This window comes from Staurois parvus, unplaced genomic scaffold (assembly GCF_062004578.1).
Source record: "Staurois parvus isolate SC_StPar_1 unplaced genomic scaffold, SC_StPar_1.0 ptg000696l, whole genome shotgun sequence".
In the NCBI taxonomy this organism is placed as follows: Eukaryota; Metazoa; Chordata; class Amphibia; order Anura; family Ranidae; genus Staurois; species Staurois parvus.
In genome coordinates this window covers 9646335-9660034 of record NW_028318492.1, presented here as the reverse complement: position 1 = coordinate 9660034, position 13700 = coordinate 9646335, and the positions used below count along the sequence as shown (strand labels likewise).

General features: G+C 37.6%; 1 protein-coding gene across 1 annotated transcript in view; it reads right to left on the bottom strand.

Annotated features, from left to right (window-relative positions):
* DMD (dystrophin) overlaps window positions 1–13700 on the bottom strand; it is a 2676943-nt gene that overhangs the window by 812668 nt on the left and 1850575 nt on the right. Inside the window, exons 55-56 of the mRNA XM_089653005.1 lie at window positions 13332–13504; window positions 5643–5799 (exon numbers count right to left, since the gene is read on the bottom strand). Coding sequence (XP_089509131.1) covers window positions 5643–5799; window positions 13332–13504 — 330 coding nt within the window. The remainder of the gene's footprint in view (window positions 1–5642; window positions 5800–13331; window positions 13505–13700) is intronic.

Sequence of the window (13700 nt, the reverse complement as noted above, 5' to 3'; positions counted from 1 at the left end):
TCCCCGCACCCTGCTTGTGCGCGCTCCGCGATCCGGTGCCCGCTGTGTCCTCCGGACACAGTGAAACACCGATCGTCGGACGGGACCTCTGTACGAGGTCCCGATCATGTGATCACTGATTGGCCAATCAGTGATCACATGCAAAGTAGTAAGCAAGATGTCACTTCTGACATCATTGCTTACTATGTGTGAAATCTGTGAATGATCACAGAGGTCACATGGTACAAGGCTATTCACAAAAGCCTTGTACCATGTGACAAGCTGTGACCAATCACAGCTCACTCTGTATTTCTCAATGAGTGCAGGAATGCACACAGAGAGAAAGAGAAATGATTGCTTTTACATCCTATATGGGTGTAAAAGCAATCAGTGTAATAAAAAAAAAAAAATCTTTATCACCCCTCACAAGTAGTACAGTGTCACCATGGTGACACTGTACTGCTAGGGTGACAGTATGTAAAAAAAATAAATAAATAATAATAATAATATAAAAAAATAAAATAAAAATGTAAAAAAAAATGTTTAAAAATTATAATTTTTGCTTATAAACTAATTTGGATTTTTTTTTTTTACTAAAAAGATAACGGAATAAATTTTGGCTAAGATTTATGATGAAATATTATTTATTTGCAAAATTTTATTAAAAAAACACTTTTTTAAAAAATTTTTGGACATTTCATTTACATAGCAAAAAAAATACAAATCCCAGTGGTGAATAAATACCACCAAAATAAAGCTTTATCTATCTAAAAAAAATGGTAAAAAATTCATTTGGGTACAGTGTTGCATGACCGCGCAATTGTCATTCAAAGTGTGATAGCGCTAAAAGCTGAAAATTGCCCTGGTCAGGAAGGGGGTAAAAGTGTCCGGTCTGGAAGTGGTTAAGTAGCAGAAGGGGTTGTTAATCAGTTTCAGCTGCTTTGGTGTTAATGAAAATAACAACAGGTGCTCTAGGTGGGCAACAATGAGATGACCTCCAAAACAGGAATGGTTTTACAGGTGGAGACCACTGACATTTTTTTCCCTACTCTTTTCTGACTGTTTTTCACTAGTTTTGCATTTGGCTAGGGTCAGTGTCACTACTGGTAGTATGAGGCGATACCTGGACCCTACAGAGGTTGCACAGGCAGTCCAACTCCTCCAGGATGGCACATCAATATGTGCCATAGCCAGAAGGTTTGCTGTGTCTCCCAGCACAGTCTCAAGAGCATGGAGGAGATTCTAGGAGACAGGAAGTTACTCTAGGAGAGCTGTACAGGGCCGTAGAAGGTCCTTAACCCATCAGCAGGACTGATGGTATCTGCTCCTTTGTGCAAAGAGGAATAGGATGAGCACTGCCACAGCCATACAAAATGACCTCCAGCAGGCCACTGGTGTGAATGTCTCTACCAAACAATCAGAAACAGGCTTCATGAAAGTGGACTAAGGGCCCGGCGTCCTCTAGTGGGTCCTGTGTTTGATTGGCATTTGCCATTGAACATCAAAATTGGCAGGTCCGCCACAGGTGCCCTGTGACTTTCACAGATGACAGCAGGTTCACCCTGGGCACATGTGACAGACGTGAAAGGGTCTGGAGAAGCCGTGGAAAACATTATGTTGCCTGTAACATTAGTCAACATGACCGTTTTGGTGGTGGGTCAGTGATGGTCTGGGGAGGCATATCCATGGAGGGACGCCCAGACCTCTACAGGCTAGACAATGGCACTCTGACTTCCATTAGGTATCGGGATGAAATCCTTGGACCCATTGTCAGACCCTATGCTGGTGCAGTGGGTCCTGGATTCCTACTGGTTCATGACAATGCCCGATTTCATGTGGCGAGAGTATGCAGACAGTTCCTGGAGGATGAAGGAATTGATACCAATGAATGGCCCCCATGCTCACCTGACCTAAATCCAATAGAACACCTCTGGGATATCATGTTTCGGTCCATCTGATATCGCCAGGTTGCACCTCAGACTGTTCAGGAGCTCAGTGATGCCCTGGTCCAGATCTGGGAGGAAATACCCCAGGACACCATCCGTCATCTCATTAGGAGCATGCCCTGATGATGTCAAGCATGCAGCACGTAGGTCCATACAAACTACTTAGTACCATTTTGAGTTGCTGCAATGAAATTTCAGCAAAATGAGCTAGTATGCTGCATAATTTTTTCACTTTGATTTTTGGGGTGTCTTTGAATTAAGTCCTCTGTAGGTTGATAATTTTCATTTCCATCAAATGATGGGGCATCTTTACGTTCCTAACACATTACCCAGTGCGTATCAGTATAGATATCCAGCATGAGATTTTTCCCCATTGAGATCTGATGTGTTTTCAAAGTGTTCCTTTCATTTTTTTTAAGCAGTGTACATGGGCAGAAATTTTTTGATCAAGAAAAATGTTCTATTCTGTTCCCTTTAATTCCCTCATCACTGTGAAATGAATGTTGATTTCACCCCATTAACAATCATAAAATTGAACAAATGGACTTAAAACAAACATTTTTGAATAGAATTCTACAAGTGTATGTATAGTATATCCAGCTTTAGTCTTATAAAGATAAAAAGGTCAGCAGGAGGAACCAATCAGAGATGCAGGTTACCCAGGAAACTGACATTCCCTGCAGAGCTAAGCAGAAAATTTCTGAGGACTGAAGCACCATTCAATTCTGCTTGCATCAGGAAATGTGAGTATCCATATTGTTTTTTTTCAGATACTGTAAGTTTTGCTTCAGTAGTGGGACAGGTGCTAAACAAATGTTTTGTAGTTAAATATACACAGCCTTATAGTTTTGGAAAGCAAAATGGTGCATGTCAATATCGTAAACATATCTCAGCAAAAAATAGTTGAGAACTGTAATGGTATAGAAAATCACAAATGGTTTGGAGGGTGGTAGGGGCCTTGATGGGCACAATATACACAACACCATATTTATATTTAAAAAATGTAACAAATTTTTATTAGAAAAGGTACATCAAATATAGTTTCCAGGTCATCAAATCTGGATATCCTGATTTTTCCTTAACTCATGCATAGTCATAATAGCGTTCGAAACCTCCCCATTTTAGAACCAACAATTGCCTGCCCGAAGTCCGATGCATTTCGAGACTTGCTCTTACTCAGAGAAAACATAGTGATGCATGTGAAGAGGTCCAACCCATCATAAAGGAAGTGGAGGGAAGAAACCAGACTACCACAGAGATCCCCATAGAAATGCTTTTACTAGATTACTCTTGGGTCTATCCAGCAGCATGGCCGACCACCACCATCCACCAGAGAAGGCAGCAGCAAAAGTAACAGCATAATAATATACAGTATTTAGAGTATATACAAATTCTTCCATCAAAGGGCATGAAGTTCTATGTAAAATTTAAATCACCGAAATCTTTTGCTACACGCATACATTGGATGTATGATTCTTATAAGTAATAGTTCTGAGTGGCTCTTATAAATTTTACATTTGATGTGTCCTTAGCATGCAATAATTATCAAGGTAAGTTACTGCTGTCTTATTGCAAACATAATTCATGTTGTAGCATTTTTCAGGAATAACTCAAACTCAGTAATTCCTTCTGGCTCCTATCTCTGCCTTGACTTAAAAGGTATTAATACGTATGTGTCTGACAAGTTAAGACAAATGTTCACATTAAACAATACTGTAATTTATTCAAATAATACAGGCATTATGTTTGCTACAGCCTCCTTCATTTGTCATTAGATTTATTATATATGAATTCACTTTCAATATAAAATGCATAGTATGCCTTGAATGAACTTTATATTAGACAAAAGAACAAAATTCAATACTTTCGCTGATTTACTGTATGAATAAAGCAGTAATAAATCCCCACAAAATGTATTATATTGCACCAAATCTTAGATGTAGTGTTTGCACTTGTTTTCTTCTTTTCTTTTTTTTTAGGCATTTTGTTTTTACCCGGTGATCTGGCCAGTAAGTCTGTTATTTTTCAACTTACTTTAACCACTTCAATACCGGGCACTTTCACCCTCTTCCTGCCCAGGCCAATTTTCAGCTTTCAGCGTTGTCACACTTTGAATGACAATTGCGCAATCATGCAACACTGTACCCAAACCAAACTTTTCTCATTTTTTTCAGACAAATAAAGCTTTCTTTTGGTGGTATTTAATCACCACTGGAGTTTTTTATTTTTTGCTAAACAAACTAAAAAAGACAAAATTATTAAATGAAAAAGTATTTTCTTAGTTTCTGTTATCAAATTTTGTGAATAATTAATTTTTCTCCTTCACTGATGTGTGCTGATGAGGCTGCACTGATAGGTGGCACTGATGGGCACTGGTAGGCAGTACTGATAGACAGCACTGATACATTGTACTGATGGGTACTGACAGGCACTATTAATAGGCACTGAAAGGCAGCAGCAATGGGCACTGATATGTGGCACTTATTTACGGCTCTGATGGGCACTGATAGTCAGCACTGATGGGCACTGATATGCATCACTGACTGGCAGTGATAGGTGGCACTGATTAACATTGAAAGGTGGTACTGATGGGCACTGCTAGGTGGCACTGATGGGTACTGATAGACTGCACTGATGAGGAGGCACTGATAGGCGGCACTAATGGGCATTGACAGGCATCATGATGGTACTGAAAGACAACACTGATGGGCACTGATATGTGGCACTGATGGGCACTGATAGGTGGCACTGTTTGGCACTGATAGGCAGCAGTGATAGGCACTGTTAGGCAGCAGGGATGGGCACTGATAGGCTGCACCGACTGGCACTGATAGGTGCCACTGATTCTCACTGATGAGTACTGATAGACTACACTGATGGGCATTGACAGGCATCACTAATGGGCATTGAAAGGCAGCTCTGATGGGCACTGATCTGTGGCATTGATGGACACTGATACAGTATTTGGCATTAATGGGCAATGATCGGCGGCAATGATGGGCATTGAAAGGCAGCATTTATGGAGCTGCACTGATAATCAGGGCACTGATGATAAGCCTTTGTTTAATTTATTTTATCCTCCAATTTCACAATAGAAGCAACAAATGTATTCAAGTTGGGACTCAGCCCTTTTCCCTCTCTTCTCTACCTGTTCACCTGCTCTGTGTTTATATTAAAGAATAAAAGACTGGCAGGGGAATGCTCAGTTATGCAGATATGGTGAAAGTAAAATGCAGAAGAGAAGCTGCAACTGCAGCCTTTGAATATGAATTATTCCATAATGCCTGAAGCTACAGTGTTCAGTAAAGACTTACTAAAATATCTATTAAGAATATGTACATATTTGAATTTACATAGCGAGAACACAGTTCTACTTCAAAACTGATCTCTAGGTAAACAGAAAAAAGTAATGCAGTTGTGAATATTTCTTTAAAAATAAATTGCATTTAACCCTTTTGCTACCACTGATATATACCATACATTAGTAGCAGTAGGGGGATTGACACACTCCTGGCTGCTACAGCAGCCCTCACATCCCTTTCACCTTTGATTGTGAACATATTTGTTTCCTCATTATTAATTTGTTGTTTTAGTATAGACATCTGCATCCATTAGTCCCTTTAAATTAACTGAATATCTTTTTTGTGTGTGAGAGTATTATTGCAGACTTCATTGAAGAAATATTGTTTCTAGAAAACAATAATAAAAGACTCCTACCCGATGTGTGTCAATCTGGTTTTGCACTTTAGGAACATCCCCACCAACAGGCTCCTGCTGCTTTAGCTCTTCATTCTTTAGCTGCAGCCATGCAAGAAGCTCCTGCAGAGAGATATGTAATCGCTTCCAGTGTTCTGTGCTGGCTTCTAAATGAGACCTACAAGACATTATGCATTACATTATTGTCAGGGGGAGAAAGATCATGGCAGATGTACAGCTCATTTCATACTGATACCAGTCTCTTTTTAGATGAAGAATAATAATTAATGTGTGAGCTGCTCTTTGATGAGAATTTATTGCTGAAGAAAAGAGGCAGCCTCAAAAGCACTGTTACCATGATGAGCAATATATTATAGCAATTAGCAGACATAGTTCAATTAGTAGGAACTCTATGTAAACAGCAAAATATGAGCAATGATCAGCTGCAGGGAATATACAGGCAGTGCTGAGGACTTTACAATCTGATTGCATTTTTAGGTACACTTTCCACAGTACAGATCCTTTTTGAAAACATGTCAGTGATAGCACACCTTATAGTCCTGTAATCCAGGACATGTTCCCTATAGGTAGATGGACAAGGAAGCACAAAATACAGAAAAAATAGGAAACCTAAATATATTGAACACTGAAAGCAAAACTATTGTGAAATGTATGTGTAGCACTGACTGCTGTCCAGTCAATTAACTCTCTGAAGACCTATTAAGAGGAAGCTGCACATGAGGACTTGTTATACAAGGATCTCCTTACTCCTACCTCATTCATTTAATCTGTGCTTCTTCCACCATTTCTGCTGCTATTAATGTTTGACCCATCCAGTGCTCTGAGGATCTGTGTTTTTTCCTCCTTTGCCAGTTTAACATTCTTCCCATCATTCATCAGTTCACTATTCACCCGTTCATTACATCATCAGTTATGAGGAGGTGGGGTGTGTGACATGGGGAAGCAAAATCCTGCTGACTCTACCAAGATGGCCATAGAGACACATATGGAGACACACTGCGGAACAAAAATATCAACTGCAGGGAGCTTAGAGGCAATACTGGTGGCTAGTCCTTGATTCTCAGCTTGACTTTTCTGGGAACAGTGTCCACAGTACAGGTTCTCTTTAACTACTTTATGCTGGAAAAACTACCACTTGTGCTTTTGCTTCAAAATTTAGCAGCTAAGTATGTTGTATAATAGTAATATGTATCAGAATAATGAAACCTAAATGACTTTGCAAAAATGCCACGATGGTAAAATTACAAAAGGAGAAAGTTTTGTTTAAAAATGTTTAAAAAAACATTTATTAAAATAGGTGAGATCATCATGCATCAACTAGTGCTTATCATTTACTGCCAGATACTGCTATAGATTTTTTTCTATAGTCATTATTATTGTAAGAATGCATGCACAGTCAATTAATAAGTTTATATTTCTAAAATGGTGCCAATCACTTATTCTGCTGAAAAAATGTATACTTTTCTTCTCTAAATGCTTCATACAACTTGTGGCTGCTAAAACTTAGATAATTAAATGCTTTCCTGGCAAGACTCATATTTCCCTTATGATTCTTGCTCAATTGAACATGCTAGATTAATGTTTACACATTTAAATGACTTTGGTTTTCATTAATTAAAAAATATATCTTTGAGTTTTTAAAAGATACCATGTCAAACTAGATTATTCCTTAGGATTTTAGTTGCTTGGTAACCTGGCTAACAATAAGCCTGCCATGCTAACCTCTCTTTCTGAAAATGTTATTAGCCTGGTTGTGTTACTAACCCTCTTTCTATGTCAAGACAAAACATGGCAGTAAATATCTGTAATACTTGCAGAGTTCCCTTCAAAAACAGAACGAGTGTTCTTGCATGGTATCACAAATATTGTATTGTTTTAAAGTTAATGCACTATATTTAGTTTATTTTTTTTGAGGTATCTTGGATTTGAAGTGATGAATGGGACATTTTTCAACGTTTGAAGACCTAATAGTGTGGACTTGTGGTGGACTATTTTGAATTTATTTAGGACAATTTGAAGTTAAGGAAGGGGATTAGGATTTTTTAATGGTCTGAAGAAAAGGTCTCTTATATAAGACTTGCAGAAGATCTGTGAATGTACCACCATGGTGGAAAGCTGAGTCAGCGATCTGGAGGATAAGATTCCGCCTTTAATCTCAGAGTCCTGATCCACCTCTCAACTTCCGAAAGCTAATAACTTGCACAATGAGGACTTTAAAAATCACTTAAGGTGCAATAACGTGAGGATAGTAGGCATCCAAAAAAGCACAGAGAGCAAAGACTGTACAGATTTCATAGAGCAATGGCTTCTACAGTCATTTGGCAGGGATGCCTTTATATCACTCTTTGCTGTTGAAAGGACTCATAAAACCCTGACTCATCTCTTGCAGTCTGGCCAAGACCGTTCCTGGCCCGAATGGTCAACTACAGAGATCGAGAAATCATTATTTGCTTTGCCAGAGAACATCAAAACATCTGTTACAATAGGGCAAAAGTATCTTTATACCCTGACTTCTCTGCGGAGGTCCAGTGCAAGCGTGCCACTTTCTCTGGAGTCAAGAAGAGGCTTTAGTGGCTGCAACTTGCCTATGCTAGACTCTACCATGTGCACCTCTGGATCACGGCCCTTGGTAGGGTGCATTTCTTTGAAATGACCTCATGCATCCTCATGGTTGGATACCAAGGAATCTTCTCTACGTGCACGGCCTTCTAGCTCTGTGGAAATTTGATGTTTCCTTCCTTTATCCCTCTGTCAAATGTTTCCACTGTTTCAGTGGATCTGAGGCTCCCTGCATTCTTTAGTCGGTGATAATAACTACTTGTGTTCATCTTGAGATGGCTTTAGAAGCTCTATGGTGAATTCAGATTACCAGCACTCTCGTTTTCTTTGCTACATAGCTCCCCTTCCGAGGGCTATCATTAGAGATGAGCGAATTATTCAAAAATTCGATTCGGCCGATTCGCCGAATTTGCGGGAGAAATTCGATTTGATGCGAATTTATTCGCTGCAAATTTAACTTATTAAAAGGGTTTCTAGGCTTCAGAGAGCCTTTATATTAGTGCAGAACACTGTACCTTTAATTTAAATGCCCTTGGAGTCTGCTGGGGAAGAGAAATAATACTGTCAGTCAGTATGACATGCAGATGAGTGCCGTCGATCTTAGAATCACCGCACACTTCACTAATTTGGGCAGTCACGGGGCACGACGAAGAAGAAGAATGAAAAGAAGAATGAAAAGAAGAAGAAGAAGAATGAAAAGAAGAAGAATGAAAAGAAGAATGAAAAGAAGAAGAAGAAGAAGAATAAAAAGAAGAAGAAGAATGAAAAGAAGAATGAAAAGAAGAAGAAGAAGAATGAAAAGAAGAAGAAGAAGAATGAAAAGAAGAATGAAAAGAAGAAGAAGAAGAATGAAAAGAAGAAGAAGAAGAAGAATGAAAAGAAGAATGAAAAGAAGAAGAAGAAGAATGAAAAGAAGAAGAAGAAGAATGAAAAGAAGAATGAAAAGAAGAAGAAGAAGAATGAAAAGTAGAAGAAGAAGAAGAATGAAAAGAAGAAGAAGAACGAAAAGAAGAATGAAAAGAAGAAGAAGAATAAAAAGAAGAAGAAGAAGAATGAAAAGAAGAATGAAAAGTAGAAGAAGAAGAATGAAAAGAAGAAGAAGAAGAATGAAAAGAAGAATGAAAAGAAGAAGAAGAAGAATGAAAAGAAGAAGAAGAAGAATGAAAAGAAGAATGAAAAGAAGAAGAAGAAGAATGAAAAGAAGAAGAAGAATGAAAAGAAGAATGAAAAGAAGAAGAATGAAAAGAAGAAGAAGAAGAATGAAAAGAAGAATGAAAAGAAGAAGAAGAAGAATGAAAAGAAGAAGAAGAAGAATGAAAAGAAGAATGAAAAGAAGAAGAAGAAGAAGAATGAAAAGAAGAAGAAGAATGAAAAGAAGAAGAAGAAGAATGAAAAGAAGAATGAGAAGAAGAATGAAAAGAAGAATGAAAAGAAGAATGAGAAGAATGAAAAGAAGAATGAAAAGAAGAAGAATGAAAAGAAGAATGAGAAGAAGAATGAAAAGAAGAATGAAAAGAAGAATGAAAAGAAGAATGAAAAGAAGAATGAAAAGAAGAAGAAGAAGAATGAAAAGAAGAATGAAAAGAAGAAGAATGAAAAGAAGAAGAAGAAGAATGAAAAGAAGAATGAAAAGAAGAAGAATGAAAAGAAGAAGAAGAAGAATGAAAAGAAGAAGAAGAAGAATGAAAAGAAGTAGAAGAAGAAGAAGAAGAATGAAAAGAAGAAGAAGAATGAAAAGAAGAAGAATTCCAGTACAGCAAAAAGTGTATCTGCAGAGAGCTCCGCTATTTCTGACAGTTCTCTGACAGTTCCTTCACATTTACAGCGGTTGAAACATTGTATCTATTTATTTCCGAATAAAAACATCTGTATCCTAAATGGAAACAAATAGATACAATGTTTCAACCTCTGTAAATGAACTGTCAGAACTGTCAGAGAACTGTCAGAAATAGCGGAGCTCTCTGCAGTGACACTTTTTGCCGGCTGATCGGGGAAAATTCGATTCGTGCACCCGAAGTTTGCTAAAATTCGGATTCGGTGCGAATCGAATTTTTCCTAATATTCGAAACGAATTCCACTTCGCCAAGTTCGATTCGCTCATCTCTAGCTATCATTGCCCCCATGCAACATTGTGTGGATTGTAATAATGGTTTTTCTTTTGTTTTCTTTCTGCTTTGCAGAGACTATGTTTCCTGAATAGACTGTATCTTCAGCTGTTTCATGAGTCCAGTTCATACTAGACAAGCCAGATGTGCCACTGCTGGCTATGGCAGATTTTAATGGCTATGTGTGAACTAAACTTGATAAGCCACCTTGTGGTCGTAGGTCCCTATTACAAAGGCACTACCCTACACAGATTTTTACAAGAGGTGGGCTGGCTGGATTTCAGGAGACGTATGAATCCTGGGTCCCACCAGTTCTCCTACTTCTCCAAAACTTACAGGTCACTTTCCAGAATTGATTTATGCTAGTTGAGTAATCTTTAGTGATTTCTGCATTTATACTACTGTTTACCACTACCTTTCTATATTTAGGTGCCTTTTTTTATGTATATCCATACTGAATATTTGGCTGGTATATATATATTTATATATATTAATAAGTAATTAGTTTCTCTATTTTTTTTTTGTTGCTATCTTTCACCTTTTCAGAGAGATCATTTGAGGGTCCTTTTGCCTATGCAACATCAGAGGATTACTATTAAGGTCTAGTTTTTAACTGACATAGGGTTATGTAAGTTTATTATTGAGTTGAGAAGAAAATAAATGGTTTATGAAAAAAACATTTATATGTCATATTTCCCACACTATTTTGTTTTATAGAAGTATTTGCTGTATTCTATTGCTACTCCTGAAGAAGATTCAAAGTATGAATTGAAATGCATCGGGGTCATATTTTTCTGGGCGAAGTTTCTCCTGAATGCAGTTGAAGTTATTCCCTTTGTCAATTTTACTTGTTGATACCATACTGACATGCCATGTAAAAAGTACTTTCTCTGACTTTTTAAGATTGGATTCAATAAAATGTAATGTAAAAAAGCTGTCAGACTTTGGTGCTTGAAAGTCCTTGTTTCTATTAATGTATGCCCATTTGTGTATTGATGTTTGGGATATAATTACCATATTCTGTCTATTATGATTGACCAATAGTTAACTCATTTACATCTGTTTCCAAATCAGGCCTATATTGAGTCTTGCCTTGTTGATTACTTCATTGTTAATGCTGTCTTCCATGATCTCTTGCTTACCAGGGATGCCTTTAAATGCTACTTGTGAGGCCTTTTTATTGCAGAGATCAAAGCAGTGCAAAACCAATTGGACATGTGTGGCAGGTTGTTCAATGGGTGCAGGTTTTCTGCAATGCTTCCCTTCTACCTTTTGCTGAATTACAGTCTCAGTACCTCCTACCACCCTCCATGCAATTCTACTACTTCCAACTCCAACGTGCTGTTCGTTACTAGGGAGCCATAGCTGACTGGAGTCTCTCCCTAAAACCCATCTTCAACTATGTCCAGTCACCGAAATGAAAGTGCTTATCTCCAGCTGTTATGAAATGTTGCTTTCATCTTATCTAAAGGGGTATCCCTGCAAAGCTAAAGATAAATGAAAACAAGATGTGGGCAATTTGGATGATGATCAGTGGGATAATGTTTTAGAATCAGTGCTGTCCGGTTCTCTAAATACCACCTATAGACTATAGCATCTTTACATTGTTCTACCTGCCCATTTTACACCTCTGAAGCTATCTCGTATGGGAACTCTGCAGTCCCCCTCTATGTGTCAAATGCCCCACAGCACAGGGTGATCTCATACATTTATTATACGTTGCCCTAAACACCAGTATTGGGTAAAGGTAATAGATACTCCTAATCAGGTCTTTTACATTACCATATTTACAAAGTCTACCTACTGTTTTCTGGGTATACTAGATGACCTTTACTTAAAGGATAAGTTCACCTTTCATAACATGTTACATGTTACACCCATATTCAGGGTGTAACGTGTAATATTGCATGATCGGACCAGCCCCCGCTCCCCTGCTCCCTAGCTTTGACAGCTAGCGTGGGATCTTCTTTTGCCTCGCTAGCTGTCAAATTTTTTAAAAAGGCAGCCATGTGGGGCTCCACCCACCCAGCAGCATCATACATTCACTGTGTTCTGTGAACGAGAAACTACAAGTCATGACAGCTTTAGCGACTGTTGGCTTGTAGTTCTCAATGAACTACCACGGCGCTGTGGAGCGCTAAGGTGGCACAAGATTGCACAAAGTGGATTTTAAGCATGAGCACTTTCAAAATCAGTGGTGTTGGTCACATATATGATATATGGGCTGCTTTATCCATGCAATTGTTTTGCACTTTGTTGTTATGGATTATTTGTATTAATATTTTATTTTTGCACAGCATTACACTGTATACCAAGTTTAATGTTTATTGTTTATTATGTAGATATGTTTTAGATAGCAGCACTACATCATTGTTTTTTAATACTTTGCACATTTATGTGGGAACACATATTGATGTCAGCTGCAGCATTTATTCACTGACACTTAAATGAGCATTATTTAGTTGGTACAGGAGTTTTTTCACTGTTTTATTTTAACTTGCCATATAAACTCTTCCTAATTTAAAAAAAACATGGACTGGTATGTTTATTTTGTTTTGTGGTAAATGGCATAGGTTTATGTAAAATGCCCTTTACTATATAGCACTGAACTACATGATCAAAACAATTATTCATTCAAGCCTAACAATAAATTAAAAAAAAAATAATAAAAAGCATATTTAAATTTACTGTGGGCATAGAATGATAAATAAGGTTTATACTCCCACAAAATAAAAAAAATGTGTATATCCTGCAGAAATACATATAAAGCTTATGACTTTGCCATTTGAGAGTGGCCATAAAATGTTCCTGAATTATTTTACAGATTTTTTTTAAAGCTCTTTATATTTTAGAACCACAGTGTAAAAAAAAAATCCAAGGGAGTTGACTGTAGGGTGAAATGTACTCTTATTTTACAGTCAGCTCCAACAAGCTGTGTGCTTGTCTCTGTGTCCAAGAAAGAAAAGAGTCTGACATAACAAGAGCAGTGTCAAGTTTAATCTTTTATATTATTTTTGCCCATTACCTGATGTTAAGGGATTTTTTCCTGAGCTCATTCCATCTGATATTCATGTTTTCAAGCCGCCTGTGCAAAAGGGCTCCATCTTCAGATCCTTCTAGTGATTTAAGCATTTTCTGACCATTTTCATCCAAAGAATGAAAGACTTCTGTGTGGCCATCAATTTCTGCTTGCAGCTCCTAGGATATCGCAAAAAAAGATAAAAACATTTCAGTAATACAATCACAATAAAAAGCATTTGCTGATAAAACATTTGATTAAACTGGTGTTTCAAAGAAATAAAATATGTACATTTCGTCATTTATATACACATTATGTGCTCCAATAATTATTTGAGGTGGATTTACTAAGTATTGCTTCTTGCATGCAGCAAGC